At 43.3% G+C, this 27,606-nt stretch overlaps 1 protein-coding gene and 1 long non-coding RNA gene across 5 annotated transcripts; one reads left to right on the top strand and one right to left on the bottom strand.

Annotated features, from left to right (window-relative positions):
* Positions 1-761: 761 nt before the first annotated feature.
* On the top strand, positions 762-26,355 carry brd4 (bromodomain containing 4). Of its 4 annotated transcripts, none has more exons than XM_089019020.1 (19): positions 762-849; positions 11,130-11,526; positions 12,632-12,769; positions 12,871-13,006; positions 13,084-13,424; positions 14,316-14,699; positions 14,772-14,900; positions 16,124-16,354; positions 16,424-16,650; positions 17,638-17,963; positions 18,043-18,138; positions 18,214-18,585; positions 19,826-20,605; positions 20,679-20,785; positions 21,528-21,678; positions 21,766-21,890; positions 21,996-22,201; positions 23,702-24,011; positions 24,812-26,355. In XM_089019020.1, the coding sequence occupies exons 2-19, from the start codon at positions 11,272-11,274 to the stop codon at positions 24,878-24,880; spliced, it is 4,383 nt and encodes a 1,460-aa protein (XP_088875146.1). In that variant the 5' UTR covers positions 762-849; positions 11,130-11,271; the 3' UTR covers positions 24,881-26,355. The 4 variants fall into 4 exon arrangements, with proteins under 4 accessions (XP_088875146.1, XP_088875145.1, XP_088875144.1 ...); XM_089019019.1 differs by lacking the exon at positions 762-849 and adding an exon at positions 5,640-5,776 and having other exon boundaries at positions 17,638-17,957; XM_089019018.1 differs by lacking the exon at positions 762-849 and adding an exon at positions 5,640-5,776.
* On the bottom strand, positions 11,457-27,606 carry LOC148885507 (uncharacterized). The gene is made up of 3 exons (XR_016118096.1): positions 27,471-27,606; positions 26,865-26,939; positions 11,457-11,586 (listed from the first exon to the last, which is right to left on the bottom strand). It is a non-coding gene; the product is annotated as an uncharacterized LOC148885507 (long non-coding RNA).

Here is a 27,606-nt window from a genome sequence, read left to right as displayed (position 1 = left end):
TGCAGTTTTAACTTGATCTATTTCCGGGGTATTCTCATCGACCAATCACGAGACGGGCCATGCGGCTGCGTACAGTTATGGGACCATAAAAAAAAAACACACAGCTATAACTTTAGATTTACTTATTCTTTAATTGTAATTCCCGAAATATATTTTATTATATTTTGTACGAGTATTCAATATTTTTACATTTCTTTTATAAAACTAACAAAGCAACCAAAAAAAGTGTAGAATCATTTATGTCCACTAAGGGACGCCGTGAACCAGATGTTTAGGTAACGCCTGTTTATTGTGAATTGTTCTTTAAAACTATTTTTTTTTCTTTTGCATATGGAGGTTTGTGTCAATGTCGATCAGTATCGTCCAACAGCATTTATTTCATCTCATGACACGTCAGAAATGCATTATGGTTTTAAATTGTTACTGGTATCGAATTGATAACACATTCTTGTCATGTAGTATGTATGTTTAAAAAACAGGAAAGTTAATGTGATCAGACAATAACGAAATAATTACATAAATACATATTTTTTCCTGCATGCTTTTTGTCTGCTTCTCAAATCTCAGATTAATGCATTTGTTCATTAATTTACACATACAATTTATTCCACGGTGAACATTTCAAACAAATCCCCACAAACTATCGGTTTGCCAAACACTTGGGTTTGATTTCGTTTCACTTGCATGTCAAACGTGACCCCGCTCAACTTCCAGTCGACTGGCACGCTCATTACGTCCCCGACGAAAAAAAAAAAAAAAAAAAAAAACGCGTGACGTCATCGACAAGGAGAGGTGTTCATGATCCTCGGAGAGAAAGAACCCGCGCGCCTGGCAACCTGATAAACCCAGGTAATCGCCATTGTTTCAACCTCGAATTCTCTCAATCGTGTCGCGTCCGTCATCTGTCCCAGTGAGCATTGTGAAACACGGCGGCGCAAGAAGCCTTAAACTGGGAGGGGAACGTTGATAACCGGCGCCCGTTGCGAGCGTTGACTTGCACGGCGGGCCTGCTCCGGCTAAGGCTAGCTTATTAGCCAAGCGCTAACTGGCACTTGTCTACAAAAAGACACAATAACCGCCCTTGACTTATGTGTCCGTCAGATACCCCACACACTTCTTAAACACCGTTAGCCCCCATCGGACCACCCGTGGCCCATCAGACGTCGTTTCGATCACCGTTATCGGCGTGTCGGGCTACTTGGCTCGTCGAATGTCTTGTGTTTTGGGAGACGGCGACGCCGTCACTGAGATGATGGCGCACAGTAGCGTTGTGGCTGTTTGCTCTGAACAGAGCAAGTGAGGAAAATGACGACAGTCTGAGGGTCTCAATGTCATATGTGCAACGGTCGCGATTTTAGAGAGTTGCGCCTTTGTGCGCGATAGCAAGCTTGGTTTCACTTAGTGTTGTTCGGACGTCTGTTACGAAACTGCTTCTAAGCCATACCCCATGGCCTTATGCTTAAAGTCCGGGCTCTGTCAGAGTAGATGAGAATTACTCATCCGTTATCCACGTATTAAATCACTTCCAGGAAAGACGTGTAGCTACAATAAAACACAATGGACGACGCCAACCGCTTTTGAGTCTACTTGTGTATGCGTGCGAGCAGATCTCCGGTGCCCAGGCCCATTACCCGGCGGACTGTCTGTGCTCTATTCTTAGAAACAGCGATTCTGATTACTTTGTCACGGTCGACCGTTGGTGTGATAGCACGGCGTGCAAAAAAACTGCAATGTGATGGTCCAGTCGGGTTCAGAAACATTAGGGTGCGACACAATTCTCATCATTTTGGATGTAAACACCACCACAATGGATTTTAAAATGCATAGGACGTTTCTTGAACTGAATAACAGTGGCTCTAATTTGAGGATATTGACGGTCTAAGAATTATAACAGTTTATGTCTGGTTTATAACTGACTGCTCAACTGTTCCATGGCCAGGGTGGCATGTGTTGCTGATTCCCTTGCATTTGTTGTTTATGACTGCTGACAAAAAGCAACATAAATCGTGAAACGTTAGACTGTGTTTATTGGCTGATATTCAGCCAAATGCTTCAGTGCAGATTCACAGTGACCTGAACCACACTGCAAAAATATTTATCGAAGGCAAATAATTCAATCTGGCTATTTTTATTGTGGAGTGGCAATGTCAGCAAACTGACATGAAACTGACTGATTATGCATTTCACTTGTCGATGACCAAACTGAATTGGAAAATGACTAAAGAAAGAATAACGTGTCCTCCTGTGTTTGGGCCTCGCGACAACTGTAGAGGGAAAGAACGTCACGGCAAGATGCCGCCGGCATCTCCCGTGAAAATCTTGAAGAATCCAAACAAGGGTGCAGACAATCTTACTGGACTCTCCGCACCCTGCCCACCACCTTTTCCAGCTACTCCCCACAGGCAGGCGCTACCATGCGCACCAAATCCAGCAGACATTTAAACAGCTTTCTCCCCCAAGCCATTTACTCTCTAAACAGTAACCCAAATAGAACTATATAGTGCCTCAATTTTTTTCTCCATTTTTTTCATGATACTAGTGCAGCGTGTTCTACCGGTGACAAATTCCTTGTGTGTTCTACATACTTGGCAATAATGATTCTGATTGTGATTTTGTATAGCATCACAATGAATGAAATTTAGCATCTAGAGCCTAAAGTTCCCCCACCACCACCTCTCTGTTATGATGCTGTTTGCGGTTCTACTCTAGTTGCCATGGGAACATTTTTGGCCTAGTTATGAGTGACCTCTAGATGAAATAAGACAGTTCGGTCTGGGAACAAATGAAACAACCCCCCAAATCCAGTTTAGGTTTGACGGGAGCGTGTACTGGGGGAGAACATGCAATATCGGTGTTAAATGTTGTGATTTGACATTATTGCAAGAGTTCAAATGGACCAAAAGAAAATAAGTTTGACTTCCTCAATACTCGTATGATTAATGAAGGCGCTCTCATGATTCATTCTCATCACCGGCACTGTTTAATCTGTTTCTTAGCTAACAACCACTTGGTCCACATAAAACCCTTTCTCCACTTTTAGCATTTCTGGAAAATATAATTCAACCCCACCTTCCTTTCCTGTTACGCGGGCGTCAGTTTCGGGCTTCCCCGCATTGCAATAGGTTGGAGCTTTGTCACTGTGGCAGCTGCTGTATTGTCTCTAGCAGTCGTGCGTATGGCACGGCACGTGCTCTACCGAGTCAACACGCTATGTCCAGCCTCTTGTTAGGACGAGCTAACGCGAATGTTTTATTGGGAATGCGAGACATTGCTGGTTGGAATCATGAACCTCTCTAAGGACGGAGTCTGTGCCTGGTGATGACGATTCCAAACGGAACATTGAGTGGGTATCTGGAAAGTCTCTGACGACATTAATTTGCAGTCAGTGATGCTTTTAAAAATAGTTTAAAAACACAGTGACTTTTTTTTTTCTTTGTTGCATATATGACGTCCCCTGTATTGAACATCTGTCCGTATTGCGAACGTTGCACATCATTTAATGGCATTTAGCGCTGGTTTGGTTGTATAAAAATAAGAATGACATTGGCTTAATACCCATATCCAATGTTGTGTGTGTCTAAATTGCACCACGAAACAAGAAGTTGTGTATTCCGCTGGCGCCAGTTACAATTCACGTTAGCTTTCTGGAGCACCAATACATTGGCCGATTGTGAACCGAAACAAGTGGTCAAAATGGCCGGTGTTTGATGCTTGTTTTGAGTTCTACGTAGGCCAACCATTGACAGAAGCTTCACACAAATAACACGAGTTATATTAATTATTCAAAGAAGACTTTCACAATAACCTCGATGAAATGTGTTGTCACTCTTAAAAACAAAAAAATGACAAAATTATTGACAATAGTTACAAATGTTATGCATGAGGGGAATATTTTAGCCATGATATATTTTAATTAATCGGCTGATTAACTCATTCACTGCCATTCATGAATTTATTCGGGAATTGAAAATATGATGAAAAGCGCCATTCCTGAAATCGCAATTCGGGTTTTGTTTTTTTTCAGGCTTAGGTGCCAATAAAGCGCTGGCCTGGCCTCGTGCAATGTTTTTTTTCCACAAGGGGGCGGCATTTCCCTTTTATCCACGTTAGCACTTTGTTGCAGCTTCAGTTGTTGTTAAAGCACTTGTTTGTATTGCATTGTATTTTGGACAGATGCCCTCAATTCAAGCTCATATAAATCCAGACTCTCTTTTTTTTCTGATGGAAGAAGAGAGTCTAAAATTTCTAACGCTGCAATGAAGGTTTAAATAGTCCTAAAACTATATTCTATGGGTCCTGGAATTCAAGTGACAATGACAAAAACCCTGGCACTGGTGTGGACACATTTTGGCACATGTCTGGCAGTGAATGGTTAGTCTGTCATGAGCATTTTGAAAATTGGCAACGGCCTGAAACATTCTAGTTTGTTCTGGTCCGAATACTTTCACAACCTTGGCGTTTCTCGTCTCCGCTCCAGCGTGGGTAAAGTTTTCGCAAACGCAACCATTTCTTCAATTGCAGCTCTCGTTCTCTCTTTCACACGAAATTGGTCGTTAACGCCTCCCTTTCTGTTCTGATCCTAATTGCGGTTGTGTTTGAATACCTGACTTGTCACGCACGCACAGCTGTCAAAAATGGGGTGGGGTGGGGGTTGGCGGCTTTGATTTTTGATATTTTCCTCCATGTTGCTTAATGTGGCGGATGTGTGGGTATGGGTCGGAAGTGTGGTTTGGGAAGAGAAGAATCACCCCTAGAAGTGGGGGTGGGGGGTGGAGCTTGATGAAGCAGACAGCAGCAAAGGCAGGAAGGGGTGGGGTGTTGAAGCTGTAGGAGTGAGGAGAGAGAGAGAGAGAGAGAGAGAGAGAGAGAGAGAGAGAGAGAGAGAGAGAGAGAGAGAGAGAGAGAGAGAGAGAGAGAGAGAGAGAGAGAGAGAGAGAGAGAGAGAGAGAGAGAGAGAGAGAGAGCCTCAAGCTATTGATGGGGAAACAGGGGAGGGGTGGAACGAACAAACATGTATGGCAGCCAGCGGAAGGGAGGAGTGTGTGTGTGTGTGTGTGTGTGTGTGTGTGTGTGTGTGTGTGTGTGTGGGCCGAGGCTCTGGTGAATGAGGAAGCAGCAGAGCCATTTTTCCTGTTAAGAAACTGCACGCTGGTCTGCCTGCGTGAGAGAGCACGCGAGGGGATTCAAAGTCCTCCTGGCGGAGTCTCTCCGGGGTCCCCGCAAGGCCGGCCTTGCGTGCCTCCGAGCTCAACCGCTGCTTTTTCCATTGAAGTTGGGGAGGCCCCCAAAAGAGGACACAATGGAACGGAGAGCCTTTGGCAACTGGGCCGTTGTACTACTGAGAGGGGGATGGGGTAGAGAGAAGACCGGTTCACGCAGCTAACACAGCCTGCCGGCCGCTGGCTTCCGTAGCCTCTCCTCTGCTCCCGAACCAGCTCTTCCCGTCTCCCGGGCTTTTTTCCCAGAACAGACCCCCTCCCTACACCCAAAACTCCACTTGGACTACGCAATGGGTTCATTCGTCATGTTTTGTGGGATTTGAGGATACGCACCAGAGCCCTGGGCTTAGATCTGTGTGTTCTGGATGACAGAAAAAGGGAGGAAAAAAAAGCCAACAATTTACCCAATTGTGTTTTACCTTTGTTTTGGGATTGTGGCTCTTTTCTGTGTCTTTGTCAATGGATTACAAGATGCACGCCAAGTCCAACGATTTGCTGGATTTCCAAAAACTGGATGCCCTCCTGGAAAAGATAGCACATTCAGTGTCCGTGAAAAGGTAATTTTGTTGAACGCAAAACTTTTTCCAAATAAGTTATTAATTTGTAACCACCATCTCTTTTTTAAAAATATTAATTGGGGGTAATAAATGGTTCTTACATAATAATAACTCAGTTCCGCACAATGAGTGTTGATATGCTGAGGACAAGGCAACATTCGGAATAGCCCAGAGCCGTTGCTCTTGGGACTGTCATGTGGCGAGTCATTAATCGTGTCTATCGCTTCACATTTTTTTACTTCTCTCCCCTTCCGAGTTATTTTTTGCAGTCTCATGTTGAAGACAGTATTGTTACTGACATTTTTTTTGGTTGTTGCCAGAAGCTATGAACCAGCCTCCTGGTGAGAGAGGGGGGATATACGGGGAAGGGGGCCGACGGAGGAAGAAGGGGGTTGTGTGTGTGTGATTCATGGAACTTTGGCTTGCATATCGCGGCCAGCTGGAAGTTGAAGCGTGAAAGAGTCTTCATTTTCTTTTGGGATCTATTTGCATCACCTTTTGCTTATTTCTTTTTTTTTCAAATGCGCTGACTCATAGACACTTAGAATAGTCACCGGGAGGAACTCTTTTATCTTAGATAATTGGATATCATCTAAGTTCTGGTTTTGCGCGCTGAAGCCTTTTTGAGCTTTTTGGGAAAGCTTCTTGATCTTTGATTGATCGTAGCTGTTTGTTGAGGAAACTTATTTTTGTGGTGGAAAGAGATGGCCTTTCATTTGCATATAAAAACATGAAGCTGTCTGGGGGGGGGAGAAGCAGCTGTGATTCTTGAATGGGAGCAAATGTTACATTGCTTTGAAAAAAAAATGCTTCCAATCGTCACAATGACCTCACCTTCATTTCTTTCATTGACCCCAATAAGTAATGATTGAAAGCCGCCCTTTGGCCTCTTTTGCGGGTGGTAGTGGAGGGAAGGATCAGGCAAAATTTGTCGTTTTGGAGCCATAAAGAACTCAAGTTGATTTAAAGAGCCCGTAAATAACGACCACAGATCTTACAAAGTGACGCCTCTGGCCCAAGAAACCCTCATGAACGCGCGTTGACATCACTTCTACACGTTGAGCTTAAATGTAAACAAACAACTGCAGTTATCCAGTTTGTCCCTGGAATATGTGTTGATGGGTACCAATTGCGACGTGTTATAGGCTGCGATAAACACAAGCAGAACAGCGTGAAATTCAGGGACCTTCTACCTCGACTGGCCAATGTCGTATTTGTTACTGCCTGATGTTCGGTTAGCACGCCGCCCGGTCACATTTAACATACAAGGACCTTGAGTCACCGAGATCAATAATCATTCTCTTTATCAGCGTCCATCAATAAATCAGGTCGCTGCAGTTTTTGTGCTCATACTCAAAGTGCGTTTGTGAATCCACCAGAAGGGATGCGCCTCACTCGGGCCAGATTAATTATTGAACCATTTTTACTTTTGGGCTGAGCGCGATTCTAATACTTGAAGAGGGAAAACCACTGGCTGACATCTTTACCTGAGCTTGAACCAAACACATGAATGATTCATCAAGATTTTCACAGATGTCGGCGACATCTTGCCGTGACCTTCTTTTCCTCTACAGTTGCGAGAGGACATTTCCTGGTGTGAAATTTCCACACCACCCCCACATCCATTCACCCCAGGAACTAAAGCTCCTTCCGCTCTTTTCAACATTCCACAGCAGTCTGTGGTGATGTATGTCCAGGTCAAAGGTCAACTGGTTTTCTAGAGTTTAGGGGGCAATGTAGGACATGTGAACAGAGGAAAGTGAAGCTTTTGATCATCCTCACTTTAAGTGTTCGTGTATGTTTGATTTGTCTCACATGCCTACCATGTTCTTGCTCGTGGATCCTATTGGCAAAATAAATCCACATCAAAATTTTGAAAGAAACTGGTGCTTCTGAATAGTTTTACCGATGCGCTTTGCTGCTGCTGGCTGAATATTTGCACATTTTCTACCTTTTGCCCAAAGATTGAAAGGTTTCTTCAGCCATCATCTGCACTACTTTGAAGGTGCCGGACGTTTTGCTCCTCATCCGAAGAGCTTTGTCAGCGAACTAAAGTTGTGCCGGTATTTTTTTTTTTTCTGAGGTGGTTCTTTAAGTAATCTAATTTAAGTGTGGCCTTTTCTTAGCAGAAGGATGTCTCTCCCAAAGTTGGCAGCAACACTAGCACAACTTTAGTTCACTGGCGAAGCTCTTCGGATGGGGAGCGAAACGTCCCACACCTTCATAAAAGTACAGATGACGGCTGAAAAAAAACTTTCATCAATGCACCACTCCTGTACGACTGAGAGCCTACACAGATAAAGTTCGCTGGAATAGACTCAGGCCAACCTGAGGCTTTGGAAGTGGTTCGCCAATATGGATACGCTGACCTTTTTTTTTCCCTTTGTAAGATGAACTTTGAACCCCTCGGATATAGTTACAACCATGAGTGGGTTGATCCACTAAAGTGATTGGATCAATAACCTCTCCGCTTTTGTAATTTTACAATCCAATACATATAGATTTATATAGCGATTTAACAGCAGCTGAAGCTGTAACAAAGCGCTTAACATGGACAACTATCCTATACAGGAAATAAAGCAGTCACAAAGATAGTAGAACAGGATGATGGGTTAATATAGTCACAAAAGATTTATCTTCAGCCACCGGTTGGGTCATTAAAATCCATATCATCTGTTTTTCTATCGGCGGCATCGTGTCTTTTTCACCCGTTTGATTTTTTTCGCGCCTTGGAACGACATTTTTCAGTTCCAAATATGTCAGGCATGTTTGACTTCCAATTCAACATTCGGAGTGTGACGACTTGGCCAAAAACGACTTGTCCGTAAGCCAACGTTTGGGGTTTCTTGACATAATGTAATCAAACGGCCTCAAGTGCATCCAAGGCCACGTTACTGCCTGGTGGAAGTTTGTCAGTTTGTCTTAGTAATCACTGTTTACAGTCTATTTTGTTTAAATTATATTGAAAGTTAATTGCCTATAAAAAGCCAGCCAGCATTTCCTGTTTGGAATTCTCTCCCCATCGGTGTTTTCATGGCAGACTGGAGAGCAAATTAAATGCACACCTTTCTCGCTGTGAATCTGCCAACCACTTTTTTGTTGTCACAGGAGTCATTCCATACATTAATAAATTAAATATACGAGGCGACACTCACATTTATTTGTCAATGCGCCGGCCAGTCTCACCCCATGCAAACGTGAAATTGGATTGGATTGGATTGGATATGCCTTTATTAGTCTAACAGTGGAGAAATTTACATTTCACAGCAGCAAAGTGATAATAAGGGATCACTTCAATTTCAAGCTAAAACGATCACAAATACTCAAAACGTTGGTGGGGCAGGAGGAACATTTTGTTTGAGTGACTCATTCCCACAATGGCACACAGATGCACTCTGCGCTCGGCTACGGGTATTCCCGCCACTGGTCGTTGCTGGCCTTTTACGGCGCAGCTGCTGAGGGATGAGAGACTCCTTTGAAAAAATGGTGTTATCAGTTAAGTTGGGGGTAAGTAACGCAAATATGCACCTCACAGACTTGAGTGGAACCAGAGCTTCGTATTGTGTTAAACCACGCACCAACGATGCTATTTGATCCATTCATATAAATAGAAATGTGCTAGCAAAGGGTGCCAATGTGGAAAAACTGTGAGACATTTTTTTTTGGTGGGGGGGTGGTGGTCTGGATTAGTGCCTGGAACAGATGAAGTGTTTGGCATGCATAGCAACTGGGGTCTTAGCTAAATTGTTGTGGCTGCATTTTTAACATGTTTTTATATATATATTTTGCTTAGTCTTTGTGGAGGTTGTATCACAAGGCTGTCAAAGTCATTTTTTCGCCGGGGGCCACATTGTACTTACGATGTCCTCCCAGGGGGGGGCGTTATGAATTTGGTGGAGTCATTACAATGTTTAATCCCCTCCACATTTTACATATGGAGCGCACAACAAATTAATGAATAACTGGTTTTCAAATTTGAAGTAAAAAATAATGGCTGTTATTGTGGTTGACACAAGACAATTTGAAATTGTGGTTCGGACTTTAGCAAGCATCATGAAATTTCACAGTGTTGATTTGCTTTTGCGGGCCAGATTTGGCACCAGTGATGTATCACAACCGGTGTCATGCGTTTTTGCACCGTTATTGTCTGCTGTTTCCCAAAAGTAACATCAGAAAAGTTTACAAAAGAACGCACCGCGGTGGCCAACCGGCGTTTTAATCTAATACGGTGAAGAGCATTGGTCATCTGGTCACAGTGGCGCCGCATTTGTTGCTCATTCTTTGCTTATGTAAAGTTTCCCGCCCTTCTCAATTAGTTCAGATCAGTCGAATGTAGCTACCAATGAAACTACACTTGCGATTGATTGCGTAGCCCCCCTGCCACTCCCTCACACTAATGATATACATATCACTGGTATTACATTTGCATCCGAGCAGGCTCATAATGACCGAAACTAAGTGTGACAACTACAAACACCCCATTTGACCCGCAGTGACCTTTGCATTAGTCTACTTGCTGCCGTCAGACTTTTTTTTTTTCACTTGTTCAAAGGGTTTCTTTCACCTCTGGGCATTTGCGGAAGTTTTGATTTCCCGCAGGTATGTTGTTTGGTTAGTCTCTGATGTACGTACCTTTGTTGGACTTCTGCTACTATCTGGTTGGCATAACTGTTAACACTGAAATAAGAAACAAAAAGATAAACAAGTCCGGTGAGCCACGCATTACTAACATAATCCATGAAAGACATTTCACTACGCATTTCCTTTAACATCGCCGTAAACGTTTCTCTCAAAATTGCGAAAGCCGCTTTGGAGCCGAAACCTGTTCAGACGTGCCGTCTCCATTTCGCGTTACTTGTCACGTGCGACTTCAAGTTAGTCAGATTCTCGGCGGTGTTTTGTTTGAATGCCCCGGAGAGGCCAAAACACCTTCCTCGTTCCCTCGTCAAGAAACGACATCAAGAATGGGATTTCGGGACAGGCTACGCAGCCCAACGATTAAGCTTAAATAAAGCCTTGTCGTGACAACAATTGGCTTGATGATTTAACTTTTGAGTTTTTTTTTGAAGCTTCTAGTGGGGTGTTTCCCAAAGATTGGTCAATTATGACGCACGTTGTATTATGCGTCACAATTCCATAATCATGGTCTGGTATGTGACAAAAATAATTAATAAAACAGGCAGGGAGCGACTGTTGTAGTCACTTAGAACAGTTAAGAAAGGCTTATAAAGGCTCTTTTAGACTCAAGGCCTGCTGAATTACATTTTTTACAGACTGCGCAAAGGGCAACATAAAACCGAAATCCCGTTAAGTGTTGAACATGAACATCTGGCATGTTCCCCCTCCTCCCCAGAGAGTCCGGCGAGGAGTGCAATGGGATCAGCGGCGCTCTGTCAGTGGAGTCTGTGCCGGGGCCAAGATTAAACTGGTGCACCGCCAACAGCGCTCCCCCTGCCCTCGCTCCAGTCCCCGCAGCGGGGCCCGGGCCCCTGCCCATGCCCAACCCAGTCAGGATGGGGGACGGCCTGGAAGCAGCGCCGATGTCTGGCGGCAGCAGCGGCGGCGCCAACCAAGGGCAGCCCCAGACGGTCGGCAACCCCCCACCCCCGGAATACATCAACCTTGAGAGACCCAAGCGACAGACCAACCAGCTGCAGTACCTGCTCAAGGTGGTGGTGAAGTCCTTGTGGAAACACCAGTTTGCCTGGCCCTTCCATTCACCGGTGGACTCAATCAAGCTCAATCTTCCCGTAAGTCTTCTTGTGTCCCTTCTGAAATGTCCAAAGATGACGTGATGCGTCGCCAAAGCCCTGTCGAAATAGGATAGTAGTACTGTCATCGGTGTCAAGGAAGTATGGCGACAACATATGTGAAGTTTTGCGAGACAATCTTGTGTTTGTTAGTCTGTGTACATGTACACATTTCAACTGCAGTTTTTTGATAACCCAAGCATGTTTAACTCATTCGCTGCCATTCCCAATTTTTTCAGGTTTTGTTTTTTTCTTGTTGGGGTGCCGATAAAGCGCTAGCCAGACGTCTGGGAATGTTTTTCCCCTTCCACAAGGGGCAGCATTTGCCTTTTGTCCATGTTAGCACTTTGTTAAAGCTTTAGCTGTTGATGAAAAGGTTTCTTCAGCCGTCATCTGTACTTCTTTGAAGGTATCGGACGTTTCGCTTCTTATCCAAGAAACTTTGTCAGTGGATAAGAAGCGAAACGTCCGACACCTTCAAAGAAGTACAGATGACGGCTGAAGAAACCTTTTCATCGATGGACCACCGATGAGAGCTTACAGAGAAGCTTTAGCTGTTGTTAAAGCGCAATATAAATCAATATGTATGGCAGTGTATTTTGTACAGCCGCCCCAATTTCAAGCTCGGATAACCCCAGAACCTTATAAATTAAGAATTAACTCTTTTTTCTGATGAAAGAAGAGTCTAAGGTTTCTTGCGTTTAATTGAATGTTTCTGTTGTCGAAAAACTCAATATTGTGTGGGTCCTGGAATTTGAGTGAGAATGACAAAAACCCTGGCACTGGAGTTTTTTGGACTTTTGCACATCGTCTGGCAGTGAATGAGTGAAGGCGTTAACTTTTCAAGTTCATGTAAGGCCATGTCACAGGCTGTCCCTGGCAAATTGCCGGGGGGGTTATTCTACTTGTTAAACGTTGACCGACTTGAGTCATGACCTCAGCCTTGCTCGAAACACTTTGATGAATTTCCTGAGGCGGTGATGTCATAAGGCACGCGTGTCATTTGCTTCTGCTCAACCTGGTGACATAGTTGACAGAGACGTGCACTGTGAAGTGTCTCTTTCTAGACTTCCGTCCGATTTGATTGTACCGATCCCTTGTGCAGGACTACTACACGATAATTAAAACCCCCATGGACATGGGAACAATTAAGAAAAGGCTTGAAAACAGCTACTACTGGAATGCCCAAGAATGTATCCAAGACTTCAACAAGATGTTTACCAACTGCTACATGTACAATAAGGTACTGCAGTGGCGCTGCTGACGCTTTGGTGAAGAGTCCCGATACAAGCGCAGTTTGCTGACGAGACTTCAAATTGTTCCGTGATTGTCTTGTCACCGCAGCCTTCAGACGACATAGTCTTAATGGCTAAGGCGCTAGAGAAGGCTTTCCTCCAAAAGGTCGCCGACATGCCTCAGGAAGAAATTGAGATTGCCGTCATGACGGGGAAGGGCCGGGGCCGAGGTCGCAGAGATGCCGGTAATGTTTCTCTGAAGTCCGTTTCGCCATCACGTGGCTTTTTTTTCGCCGTGACTCATTCTCTCTCCGTCATCCAGGTCTCAGTTTGAAACCGGGGGCCATCATCGACCCTTCCTCCACCACCCCTCAAACGAGAGGTCTGTCAAGCATCTCGACGGTACCTCAGAGCAGAGGACCGGCGCAGGGCCCGCCTTCACTACCTCCTCAGCCTTTAATGCAGGCCCTCCCGTCCCACGTTCCCCCGACATTAGCGGGTCACGCAGCACAGCTAGGAGCGCCCTACTCTTTGGGCCAATTGGATTGCACTCTTCAAGTTCCCATGATGACCTCCGTGCCTCCCGCCGTTCAGACCTCCCTACCGCCGCCGGCCATCCAGAGCGCCGCCCCCATGCTGCAAAACCCGATCACCATGACCAAAGTGAGTGGTGCGATTGACGTGGGGAAATGATTAACTCAATTTAATCTCTTCATCTCGCCGACATCAATATGTCTTGCAACAGCGAGGTGGAAACGAACCAACTAAATACAAGCAGAGGTTAGCCCACACTGGACGAGACCTTGGCCAAATTTAGCAAACAGATCTGAACACATGACACAACTAATTAATTTGTTAAAATACTAAAAACATGCAGCTGATGATAAACAATCATAAAGATCAGATACAGGTGAGCAAAAAAATAATACATGAGAGAGCAACAATGCCTCCTAGCAGGACATGTGCAAATTTCTCAAATTGTGATTAACTCATTCACTGCAATTCCCGAATTTATTCGGGAGTTGAAAAGCATGACGTGGAGCTCAATTTCTGATTTTGCTTTTTCTTGGGGGTGGGCGGGTGCCGATAAAGCGCAGGTCAGACCTTTGGTGATGTTTTTTTCCTTCCACGAGGGGGCAGCATTTGCCTTTTGTACAGCTGCCCCCATTTCAAACTCAGATAACTCCAGACACACAACTTAGGAATTAACTCTTTTTTTTCTGATGAAAGAAGAGAGTGTAAGGTTTCTTAGGCTGCAGTGAATGTTAAAACTCAATATTCTGTGGGTCCTGGAATTTGCGTAAAAACGACAAAAACCCTAGCACTGGAGTGGACATATTTTTGGATGCCTGGCAGTGAATGAGTTAAACTGCTTAGAAGTTTACACTTATGCACACGTTGACGTTTTCCTGCTTAGCCGTCAATTGTGTTTTTATTACGCGACAGTATATAAAAAAAGATGTGCAGCTGGGATGGTGAAAGGTAACAGTCGGGGAACACAGAATGTTTGGTGTTTATTCCCTGTCCTATTTTTATTGTTGTGCCCCACCATAGCAAAGAAAGAGCCAGAAAAGAAAAGCAGACACTACAACACCCACGGCCAACGACCAGCTCAGCGAGTCTTCCCCAGCTGAGTCCAAGTCGGGGAAGACGCTCCCCCGGCGGGAGAGCAGCCGCCCCACCAAAATGGTCAAGAAAGAGGCACCGGACTCGCAGCATCAAGTGGCGATGGGAACGGGCCTGGGCGGGCCCAGTAGCAGCCATAGTCCCGTCCCGCAAGACCAACTGGGCTACTGTTTGAGTCTGGTCAGAGATATGCTGTCCAAGAAACACACGATGTACGCCTGGCCGTTTTATAAACCCGTCGATGTGGCTGCGCTCGGGCTGCACGATTATCACGATATCATCAAACATCCCATGGACCTAAGCACCATTAAGGTTTGCATCACTCTGCCCCGTGACATTCAAAGTCATTTTCTTCATTGAAAATAATGTTTTTGTCATGCATAGGCCAAGCTGGAGAACAGGCAATACCGGGATCCCCAAGAATTTGCTGCCGATGTGCGATTAATGTTTTCCAACTGCTATAAGTATAACCCGCCTGACCACGAAGTGGTGGCGATGGCACGCAAGTTGCAGGTAAACATTTTTTGTGAAAGGCGTGTCCGTGCTACAGTGATCCCCTTGCGACTTCGCGGTTCACTTATCGCGGCTTCAGTGCATCGCAGATTTTTTTTCAGGGGAAAAAACGTTTTCTTTTTTAATAGCATGCAAATGTGCAAACAAACAAAGTAAAAGAAACAACAATGCAAACACCACTGCAAACAAAGCAGAATAAAATCAAACACACTGGCTTTCAACAGCTCATGGAGCATTCTGCTTCTAGAAATTGAGCCATGTCGGTTTATAAAATCCTCTGATAACAATGTTCTTCTCTCGGAGAAAGACTCTGTAGAAAAAGACGCTACAGCGCAGTGGAGTCAGGACGTATAGGCGCAGCAGCAAAATATTGTTTTACAACACTGTTCTTTAAACTATTAAAAAAGAGTTTTATTTTTTGTTTCATTCTGCAGTATGTAGTTTTGCATTGTAAAAAAAAGCCGACTACGTTGTGCTTTGCGGATTTCACCTGTCGCGGGCTATTTTTGGAACGTATCTCCCGCAATAAATGAGGGTTCACTGTATTCAATGTTTCTTAGAATCGCTTTCAGTTTAACGATTTTTTTTTTTGAGCATCTGTTTGACGTGGGTTTTAAACATTACTTTGTTTTATGTTCTTTGCACGTGGTTCTGTCTCATGCTGCAGGATAACTAATTTTATACGAAAGATATTTTATTAATTTTTTTAACTTACCCTTTATTTTTTTATTTTACAACTTGACTGTGACTGGTTTAATAGCACAGGGTTTAAATCTGCCATGATTGTTTATTTTTGGATGTTATTTTTTTTTTATTAATTTGTTTTATTTTACTTTATTTTTATTGTATCTTTCTTTATTCTGTTTTATTGTGTATTTTATTGTATATTTTAAATTTTATTGTATTTTTTATTGAATACATTTTTTGCTGTTATTTTTTTCATGACAAATTGTTTTAGTTTGACTTTGTTTTTATTAGTTTTTATTTTATTTGATCATTTTGTAAATTTAATTCTTTATTTTATTTTTTCCTAACATGTTATTTTATTATTTTATATTTTATTGTAATTTTTATTTTATTTGATATAAAAAATATGTAATTTTTTAGGTTATTTTTTTAATCGCATTTTATTTATTGATTGATTTTTAATATTATTTTTATTTTACGTTCATGTACTCCAGCTCAAAGTTGACTGTCTTATACGTTTTTCTTTTTCCAAATAGGACGTGTTTGAGATGCGCTTTGCCAAGATGCCAGACGAACCCGAATCCAAACCCCTCGCCTCCGTCCCAGCTCCTCCGCTCCACCACCCTGCCCCGGTGAAACCCCAGCCCCCGATGAGCCGCGTCGCCTCCTCCTCCGACAGTTCCAGTGACTCCTCCTCCGAGTCCGAGTCTTCAACCGACGACTCGGAGGAGGAACGAGCCCAGCGGCTGGCCGAGCTCCAGGAACAGGTCGGTGTGAAAAGAGCAAATTTGGGGCATTGTGTGAAGACTCTATCGCGATATTTTTCCTCTTTGCAGCTGAAGGCCGTCCACGAGCAGCTGGCTGCCCTTTCCCAGCCTCAGGCCAGCAAACCAAAGAGAAAGGAGAAGGAAAAGAAGGAGAAGAAGAAAGAAAAACACAAGAAAAAAGTCTGCATCCCCAGCCTGGTTGACGAGATCCAGGATGCCGCCCCTGTTTCTCAGCTATCCAAAAGGACCAAGAACAGTACAAATAACAACAAAGAGCTACCCAAGAAGAAATCCAGGTAGGCTCATCAAATTCGTAAAATTCTCTCCGTTGTCCGTTAACACCTCACACGGGGATCGGATTCCTCACTGAAGCAATGTTATGAAGTTTACTGCCACCACATTGATTCCATGAAATCAAATTTCTTCACCGGTCCAAAATCCACCCAGAACTTGAAAGTGCGGGTATAATTAACTCGTTCACTGCCAGACAATGTGCAAAAATGTCTACCCTAGTGCCAGGGTTTTTGTCATTTTCACTCAAATTGCAGGACCCACAGAATATCGAGTTTTAGGATATACATAAACATCCAATACAGTGGTAGAAATCTTAGACTCTTCTTTCATTAGAAAAAAAGACTTAATTCCTAAGTTATATGGTTCTATAGTTATCTGAGCTTGAAATGGGGGCGGCTGTACAAAATACAATACAATAATAATAATGATGATAATAATACATTTCATTTTTAAGTGCCTTTCAAAACTATCAAGGACACTTTACAGTCAAAGGATATTTTTTTTCTGCAGGGGAGCAGCGGCCGCCACACGCGCCAGCGTTCACTCAACCCGGAAGTAACATAAAGTAAAAAAAAAAAAATAGATAAATAATGACAACACAAAGATACTCATTCTTCAGCAATTTCTGTACCCTCTTTGTGACATGAAGCAGTTCATACATATTGATGTATATAACGCCTTAACAACAGCTGAAGCTGGAACAAAGCGTTAACATGGACAACAGGGAGGGGAATATGCATTGCCAGAGGTCTGACCAGCGCTTACTCGGCACCCTCGCAAGAAAAAACAAAACCTGTACAAATTTGGCAATGGTGCTCCACGTCACACTTTTCAATTCCCGAATAAATTTGGGAATGGCAGTGAATGAGTTAACTTAAGTTGAAATAATGTCTTTACTTTTTACATCGTTTGGAACCACCACCCACCCCCTTTTTCTTGAGTTATGTTCTCTTCCTAGGCTGACGTCTCTCTCACTGTTGTACGTTTAGTAAAAAAGAAGCAACAAAAAACAACCAACCCCCCAGCCTCCCGCCCGTTCTCTGCCTGGAAGATGACCTGGCAAGTTCTTTGGCTTCGTCGGAAAAGTGCAAGCCCATGACGTACGAGGAGAAGAGACAACTAAGCCTGGACATCAATAAGCTTCCCGGTGACAAACTGGGTCGCGTCGTCCATATCATCCAGTCGCGAGAGCCTTCGCTCAAGAACTCCAATCCAGACGAGATTGAGATTGACTTTGAAACATTAAAGCCTTCCACTCTACGAGAGCTGGAGCGCTACGTGTCCACGTGCCTTCGCAAGAAAAAGAAAGGTGGAGGTCAGCGGTTTTTTTTTTTCTTTCACATCTCATCACAAACATTTTGATGTTTGAGATTGACACCCAGATTGTTTTGCAGCCGAAAAGTCTCTGGAGTCCATGGTTTCCACCAAAAAAACTGGATCTTCTTCAGATAGCAGCAGCTCCAGTTCTGAGAGTGAAACCGAGGCTCCGGGTTTGTCTCTTTTGATTGAGTTCAATGGTTTTTCTTCAACAAATCTTGAACGGAATGTTCTCATTTGTCTTTCAGGGATGCTCAAAGCTCATAGGAAGAAAGCTCAGCCTGTGAAGGAGGTAAAGAAGACGCATTCCCATCTACAGACAGCCCCCGCTCAACCTGCGCTTCATCCGCAAGCGGCGACGTTTCATCCCCCGATGAAGCAGCATCAAGCCCCTCCCGTGGAGTATATGCCCCCTCCCGTCACCGCCTTGGAGTCTTCCCAGATGCTGGAGAACAGCTTTGAGTCCTTGCCGTCATTCAGCCAGCCCCTCATGCATCTTTCCCACCATGCGGGAAATGCTTCGTCCCCCGCGCCGCCTCAAGTCAACGCCAACGCCGCCGGGCCCGTGTCTCCCGAGACTCACCCCTTCCTCACCCAACATCCAATCCTCCCCTCTCCGGGTAGGTTCTTTTTTTCCAGTAATAAATATATAGTCTTTGCCTTCTCTTCGATTAGTATGGAGTGGGACCCCTTGTAAAAATTATGTTTCACTTAAACCCCCTTTTCAAATTAAACTATATTATATAATAATACAGATAATAGTAGAAGTATCATATTTTCCGGTGTATAAGGCGCACCAGAGTATAAGGCGCACACCGAATGAATGGTGTATTATCAAACCTTTTCCATATACAGTAAAGTCTCGTTATATCGATATTCAAGGGAGTCCGAAAAAATATCGATATAACCGGGACTATCGATATATCCGACCCTGTTTGCATGTAATTTTCTCCGTGCGTGCATAGAAATAGTATCGATATAACCGGGACTATCGATATATCCGATATCGATATAACGAGACTTTACTGTATAATGTGCACCCGACTATAAAACACACTTTGAACAAAGTTTTCCAAATTTAATATATAAATATATCAAAGTTTTCCAAATAAAGGCATACCACATTATAAGGCGCTTACAGTCAAGGCTGGCGTTACACACGACTGCTTCTACGGGGTGGGGTGAATGGAGTCGGTGGCTGCTGACAGGAATTGCGATACCTGTTGTGGCCTCAATATAACTTCACATATAAGGCGCACCTGCGTATAAGGCGCAGCGTCATCTTTTGAAGAAAATCAAGGTCTTTGGGTGTGCATTGTAGACTGGAAAATACAATATTTATTATATTTGTAGAGGAAGTAGTGCATAACCTCAGCCTTTATTGTAGCGTCTTATAATGTGATGTGCCTTATATTTGGAAAACATTTATTATATTTGGAAAAAAAGTTTCATTAATTGAGGGTGCGCCTTATATATGGAAAGGGTTTGATAATACAGTTTATTGGGGTGCGCCTTATACTCTGGTGCGCCTTATACACCGTCAACACAATATGTTAACTGTACATATAAAGGACACATTTATAAGGCACACAGCCTTATATATGGAAAAAGTTTGAAAATGGACCGCTTATTGGGGGTGCGCCTTATGCTCACGTGCGTCTTATGCATCGGAAAATACAGTATATGATAATACAGAAAATAGAAGTAATCTTTCTTGCAAGTACACAGGGTTTGACCTTGTGTTTGTCACGTGACAGCTCATAAGACCGCACGGGATAAGGAGCGCCTAGCCGACGGAAATTCTTTGGAAACCACTCCCTGCCCTTTGCATATTGACAGGCTCTTTTGTTTGTCATGTAGCCTTGCACAGTTCCATGCCTCAGCAGCCGTCTCGACCGAGTCACAAGGCGGCGCCTCTTCATCCCAAACTTCCCCAGCACCAGCCCGCGCCTCTTCAGCAGCAGCAGCAGCAGCCGGTGTTACAACAACAGCAGCAGCAGCAGCAGCCCCAATTGCAGCAACATCCACCTCTCCAGCCCCAGCCAGCACATCCGCCTCATCAGCTGCCCCCGCAGATCCTTCACCCCCCTCAGCCCATCCACCAGAGGCCCCTATCGCCGCCAACCCTTACGCCACAGGGCTTGCTGTCCTCCCAGCCGCCCCAGATTCTCCTGGAGGACGACGAAGAGTCGGCCTCCTCCACCCCCCTGAACCAAGTCCAACTGTACCTTCAACATTTCCAACAAGGCCGTCAGCCCCAGCAATCTCTGCAGTCGCAATCTCGTCAGCAGCAGCAAGTGGGACAGTCGTCTCTGCTGCAGTCTGTCCAGGGCCAACCTCAACTCTCCTCCCAAGCCACGCTGCCTGCGACCCAGCTTCCGCTTCAGACGCAGACTCCGGTAGCCCCGCCGCATCAAGCCCCGTCGCAACAGATGTCGCTCCACCAGAGCCGCCACCTGCCGCACAGTCAGCCGCAGGCTCAGCAGCAGCAGCTGAGTTACCAGCAGGTAGCCACGCTCATCGGTCAGCCTCACGGGCCTTCGCACAAGGCGGCTATGCCCAGCAACAAAACACAGCGGATCATCCAGCCGCCGGAGCAGTTATCCCCGCGGCCGCCTAAGCCAGACCTTTTCATCGCAGGTGAGTGCGGAAGTAAGACAATGTCAACACACCTTTTTGAGGTGTTTATCATTTTTATGATTTTCCTCTCTAGGTCACATGAGGGATAACTCATCGCCTCTCATGATGCATTCCCCGCAACTTCCTCAGTACCCTCCCGTCTCTCACCAATCGCCGCCTCACAATATGCAGCCCAAAAAGGTAAGCGGAGGTTGTGATGACCAATTTTTCATGTCGAATTAATTTAAATATGCAGAGGTTAAACGTTAAAAAGTAGGGTTGAACATTTCGTAATGTTCCTATTTCAGCCTACAAGAACATTTTGGAATTGTGCTCTTTCATGAACATAACAATAAATCATAAAGTAAATCACTAGCAGACCATTGTGGCTTAAATTATTTTATAGGGATTTAATTTAGTAAAGTTTTCAAATAGATAAATAAATAAATACATCTTGGTAGTCTGTACTTGGTCAGCCTATTGTGCTGTTTCGCGAGTGTGAAAACAAATAGATTTCAGACTATTTCCTTTGGCAGAATATGCCATAGTGATTTTTTTGTTGTTCCGATAACCGATCTTTTTTGCCACTTGTTTAATTTGCTAACCAGTTATTCTACTCACTCACAGAAAAACTGATCCAGTGACTGTAAAGTGACCTTGAGCGTTTTGGAAGGCGCTTAGAAATGAAATGTATTATTATTTGTCAGTATTTTTTAAACTGGTCTACCTTATCTTACTAAAATTATATGATGGTGGATGACTTTCAGTGTTACTCATATTGTAAAATAAAAGTTCTCTTACATGAGCCTAGTTTTTAACTACCTTAAGTCTGCCCGCTTCATGTAACCTGTCAACCTGCCAAGCTGTCCACAGTAGTAACGGCTGTTCCCGAAAGGGTGAAACTGCGCCTTAAATGGTGACAGCCATTGTGCTCGTCCCGCAGCAAAGAGTCCCCGGCAATCAAGGAGTGCTCAAAGAGGACAAACTTCCTCCGTCACCGGTGATGAGAGGAGAGCCTTTCAACCCCGCCATCAGGCCTGAGCATCACAAGCATCCCGACAGCAAGCCCACTCAGCCAGGCCTCGGCCAACAGAGTAAGACTTGTAACGCACCCCCCCTCCCCCCTTTCCCTTCAAAATGACAGCCGTTTATTGAGTGAGGGCCTCCTCAATGTTGCTCAGATGTGAAGTCCATGGACAGCTCCCGTCCCATCATCCGCTCCTCTGAGCCGAGCGGACCGCCACCCCCTGCGCCGGACAAGGAGAGGTTTAAGCCAGAGTCTAAGGCACCCGCCGCACCCAAAAAGGTACCAAACCCCGTCGCACGGCATCATCTCCTAAGCCCGTTTTGAATCTCCGCCCACCAATCTTGCTAACCCTCCGAAACAAAACCTTTGCCTTGTTCATATCAGGATGTGAAACTGAAAAACATGGGCTCGTGGGCCAGCCTGGCCCAGAAGTCGACATCGACGCCGATGTCCGCGGTCAAGTCCTCGAGCGATAGCTTCGAGCAGTTCCGCCGGGCGGCTCGTGAGAAAGAAGAGCGGGAGAAGGCTCTCAAGGCGCAAGCCGAGCAGGCGGAAAAAGACCGTGTGCGCAGAGAGCAGGATAAGCTGCGGCAAGTACCAAATGACAAGTACATCAAGTCTTTAGAAAAAAAATAGCTAATTTCCCCATTGTGGGACCAGTTAAGGCTTTCTGATTCTGAAAGCCTTTGGGATCGCTCTGACTATTTTCAATTCAGAAGGAACAGTCTCCTTTCAAGACATTTAATCAGCAGGCATAACTTTTTATCCAAAATGGGGGGTTAAAAAAACCAAAAAGACTCCATTGTCACTTTGGCTTCAGTTGAGACAAAAACGATTTGAGCACACTCTAGTGGCCAATTTAACTATCAACAGTGTATTCTGTGTTTTCAAGGTAGTTTTTGCCGAACTTGCGCTTTCAAATTTGTCCATTAGTAATAGATAAGCATGCAATATTTACTATTCTCATATATATATATATATATATATATATATATATATATATATATATATATATATATATATATATATATATAATTTTTAAATATTCACTACTTGTGAAGCATTACCTAACGAGCCATGGATACTTGAGGCACATTAAGTAATTCACTGCCAGACGGGTCCACTTCAGTGCCAGGGTTTTTGTCATTGTCACTCGAATTCCAGGACCCACAAAATATTGAGTTTTACGACTACATAAACATTAAATCTAACGTCAGAAACCTTTGGTGCTCTTCTTTCATCAAAAAAAAAAGAGTTAATTCCTAAATTAGATGGGTCTGGAGTTATATGAGCTTGAAATAAGGGTGGCTGTCCAAAACACAATACGGATATATTGGTTTATATAGCGCTTTGAACAAAAGCTGAAGCTGGAACAAAGCGCTAACATAGAAAAAAAAAGGAAATGCTGCCCCTTGTGGAAGGGAAAACATGGCAAGAAAAAAAACAAAACCCAAAAAGATGCGTACCCATGAAAATGTCAATTGTGGCTTTGATTAAAAAGCTATTTATTTCAAATTACAACCACACATTATTCAGTTTATGGAAGACCACTCACCAGAGTTTCAGCTATTTCTGTCAATTTTTAGTCAATTTATGGCTTTCCGAAGATGTGTCCCAAATGTCCACTAGTTCGTTACAAGCAAACCTGTACTCGTCTGACAAAGTTGTCAATCACTTTTACACACGCCTCTTTCAGGAGAAAACATTGCTGCAGTGAGGGACTCAGTACGACGCATCTTTTTGGGTCACCCTCCTGAAAGAAGAGTGTGCAAAAGAGAGACAAGCACAGGTTTGCTTGCAACGAAATGGTGGACATTTGGAACACATCTTGGGAAAACCATAAATTGACTAAAAATTGAAAGAAATAGCTGAAACTCTGGTGAATGGTCTTCTATAAACCGAATAATGTATGGTTGTAATTTGAAATAAATAGCTTTTTGATTGGATTGGATGTACCTTTATTTGTCTCGTAGTGGAGACATTTACATATCACAGCAGCAAAGGAAAATGATCGGACATTGAATTTGATAGTTTATGCATCGTCACTACTACATTTATCTAAATTTGAATTGTAACGGGGAATGTTGCAGAGGTCGGGATGACGACGACGTGCTTGAAACGAGTAGGAGGGTGCACGAGGAACCGCGCCGGCGTCTGGAGCAGCAGCAGCAGCAGCACATGCAAGTGCCCCCACAGCAGCCTGAGCCTCAGCCAGCTGTGATCCAAACACCCCCGCAACAAGCCCAGCCCCAACCCCAACCCCAGCCGCAGCAGCAGCAACAGCAGCCGCCACCTCAACAGCCCCCGACGCCGCCTCAGCCCGCCGCCGTACACAGCCCACTTGATCAGCAGAGAGAGCTCGCACGCCGAAGAGAGCAAGAGAGAAGGCGGCGAGAAGTGGTAAGGAAATATTGTCTTGGGAGATTAATCAACACCCCCCACCCCCGCCCCCAAAAAAACAATATATATATTCTTCTATGTTTAGCATTTACGTATAAGACATACAGTGATACCTGGTCTTACGAACTCAATTGGTTCCCAGACAGAGTGTGTAAGGTGAAAAGTGTGTATCGCAAAAATTAATTTTCCATAGGAAACCATTAAAATGAGAATAATCCGTTCCCAGGTCCCCATAAAACATAAATTTCTACTTTTCTAAGCCTTAAAACTAGACAAAATATACCTTATTTTATGTATAATAAATGTGCTATGGTATTATAATTAAAGAAATAAACAGTACTGTATAATAAGGTTGTTTTATTTACCTTTGTGATGGTCGTTGATGGCTTGATGGAATAAAGTGGCCGGTTTCATCAGCATTAAACACTTGATGAGGCACCCAGCCTTCTTTCACCATCTTGAGGAATGATCCCTTGTAGGTCTACACTCTTCCAGTCTACACTCTGCTTTTGAACTATCAAAGTTGAAACAAGTCCAAATTTCACTGTTTCTTATCCATTTTCTCACCATTTCACTTTTGTTTCAAGCTCTGTCGTCTCCTTTCCGTATGTGTGTTTTCTCACTCTCTCTTTGTTGTCTGCCTGTCTCTTTAATGTTTTAACCCCCCCCCACCCTAGTCTCACTTCAACTTGATTTTTTTTCTCTTTTTGACTCATAACATTTGAAAATGTTCTTTGTCTTAATGTTAGAATGAACCACATTGGCTATAGAATAATTTTTTGTTTGTTTTTTTTCCTCAGATGGCAGCAACAATTGATATGAATTTCCAAAGTGACTTAATGGCGATCTTTGAGGAGAACATCTTTTGAAGAGGCAACAAGGACGAAAAGTGGAAACTAGCTGCAAAAAAAATAAATAATACCTCCCCTCCCCAACACACAAAAAAATTAAGAGGGACGACAAAGCGAAGGCCACATTATCGTCACCAACTGGACGCCATGTCGGCGCATTTTGCCTTTTTCGTCTGCGCCTTCTAGCGGGATATGGAAGGCGTCGCACCAACAATAATTTGAACTCAAAAGCGCCGATGATTTACTGACACAAGACTGGAGCACGCTTGTTTCTGCAAGTGAAGAGGAGAACAAGCCTTGCCCTCTTGTTTTTTTTTCTTATTTTTAGTTTTTTCATGTTGTACGTGAACACAAGACATGGTCTTTTAGGGGGGCCGGGAGGGTCAAAGGGCACTTCCACACTGTAAATCATGATTATTTCTCAATAGAGAAGGTACACTTTGCCTTACAAATCTCTCTTTAAAACCATGAAATTCAGTGGCTTGCGCGCACATACATGTGCACACACAAACACACGCTTTGAAACACGACATTTAATACAAACTACTACGTGTAGGAGCAGTCATCCTCTTAGTATCTACTGTAAAGAAGTATTTTCTTATCCGACAATAACTCTTTTATTTAGGAGCTTTTATTTTGACTTTTCTTGACCGACACACTCCGCATGAACGTGCGCACACAAACACACATATCTCTATGCCAAACAACCTTTGAATGCTCTGTCCTCACCTTGTCATAGGTAGCTAATTACAAATGTTTTAAAATCTATATACATATATGCATTATCATAGCTCCAGCAAGTATTTAAATATCAGACGATCGAAGTCGTATTTTGAAATCCCTGGCAGGACGCAGAGGTTAATGTTGCGGAGCTTCAGTGATTAAATGGTGTTATTATTATTTCTCTACAAAGCAAAAAATTAGCACCGCTATCCTTGTAGTCCACCTCGGCTGTCCCACTGCGGGATTCATCTGACAAATCCTTCATTTTCCAAGGTTAAAAAAAAAGAGACGACTAGGAGTTCATATTTAGTTCTTGTTAGTGGACGTGACTTCTTTGAGACGATGTCTCCTTGTGTTTGTTTTATTTCTCCAGTGCCTGTATTATTATTATTATTATTATTATTATTATTATTATTATTGTATTGCAATTCTCCTTTTGGCTTATGTTACACTCAGTGGAGGTGGAGCTAGAGTGTAATATTCTGAACGGGGGGAGGGTGGGATAAATGGGAACGTTATTATTTTTGTTTGTTTATGAATGAGTTTGTGTATAAAAGAGGAAGACAAAAAAAGAAAACAATGTTTTATATTTGACCCAACATTGGGGAATTTTAAATGTGGTTTTAGTTGGACTTGGAAACAAGTGCTCTCGTTTTAGGACACATTTGGTTGAGGATCCTGCTTGTGTGTGTTTGTGTACATTCGAATGACTGTGCGATTGTGTTTATTGATTTTTTTTTCTATTGCAGAGAATAAAGAGGAAAAGAATACTTTGGGAGATTTTTTTTAAGTCACATTTTTTTTCTTAATTCCCATGAAGTCCATCATACAATATATTTCATCTGGCTTTGAAAGGACAAACAACTGAACTCTTTGGCTTTTCTTAGTCGCTCGCTCTCTCTTTCACGCCTTCCACAATAACTGATGTGCCATGTGTTCAATGGAGAATGTGCTGACTCAGCCCAAGAGTGCTTTATTCAGGTATCTTATTTAGTTACATATGTTCGGCTGTTTGGGGAGGGGTGGGTTCTTCACAATGTCCTCAATTTATTGTTTTGCTATTATGTGAGTGGTCTATCAAGATCTCTTGAGTCAGTCTCTTCTGATCGAGTAAACTCATCTCTTTTATAGAATAGAATAAAAACTAAACAAAAAAACATTGTTGTATTTGTCCTTGATGAACCAGCCTAATGTACAGCATATACTTCAATACAAGAAAATAAAAAGGCATTTGAGTTATTCACTTAAATTGTATTACACACAAAAGTTAAAATTGTACCTTAGGGTAGGATGTTGCAGATTCATTGTAAAAGATTGGATGCAGGTTCATTGGCAGCAATTCTTTTCTTCAACACTAGAGAGAGCCAAAGCACAACATGTGGTTATCACACGTTTCAAAGTCTTCGTAGATATGTTAGGGACAAAAATGTAACTTAAGTGCATTATATAAAACCTTTGTCTTTGTTTTAAATCCAAGACACATTATTATTTACACATTTTTCAAAGTACTTCAATAGACAACCCACTTTGCAGCTGAGAGCACTCGCAGGTGTCCTGATTGCACGCTATGGAAAACTAGGTTTTCCATTAATTTGTTTTCCATATTGTAAGATGCTAAGTTATTTAAAATGTTTCTATTGCCCATCATTTTAGGATTTCATGTTTAATTAACGTGTGTTATAAAAGTATCGATAACATTCAACGAACGTTTGTATCCACAGGTATTGTTACGGAGGTACACTTCTCGTTCTAATAACACGTTTGCAGTCTTCAATATTATTACGTATTTCGTGTTCGCATACAACAAGTAAATAAGCTAAACGTTTGCGTACACGAGCATCGATATATGACGAAATTTCACATTTGTGATCACAGGTTAGCTTACCGTTGTTGCATCGGACGGTCATCGGGAAAACTGAGTTCGTTTGAGGCGTTCAGGTGTCCTGTTAAAACTGTGAATATTCATTAGTTGGGAGACTATAAATGGAACACGGGAGGGAAACTACTGTGCTAATGGAGAA

This window comes from Hippocampus bargibanti, linkage group LG17 (genome assembly GCF_051943395.1).
Source record: "Hippocampus bargibanti isolate YZ-2025 linkage group LG17, ASM5194339v1, whole genome shotgun sequence".
NCBI classification, from domain to species: domain Eukaryota; kingdom Metazoa; phylum Chordata; class Actinopteri; order Syngnathiformes; family Syngnathidae; genus Hippocampus; species Hippocampus bargibanti.
Note: the sequence above shows the minus strand (reverse complement) of the source record. Positions and strands in the feature narration are given on the sequence as shown.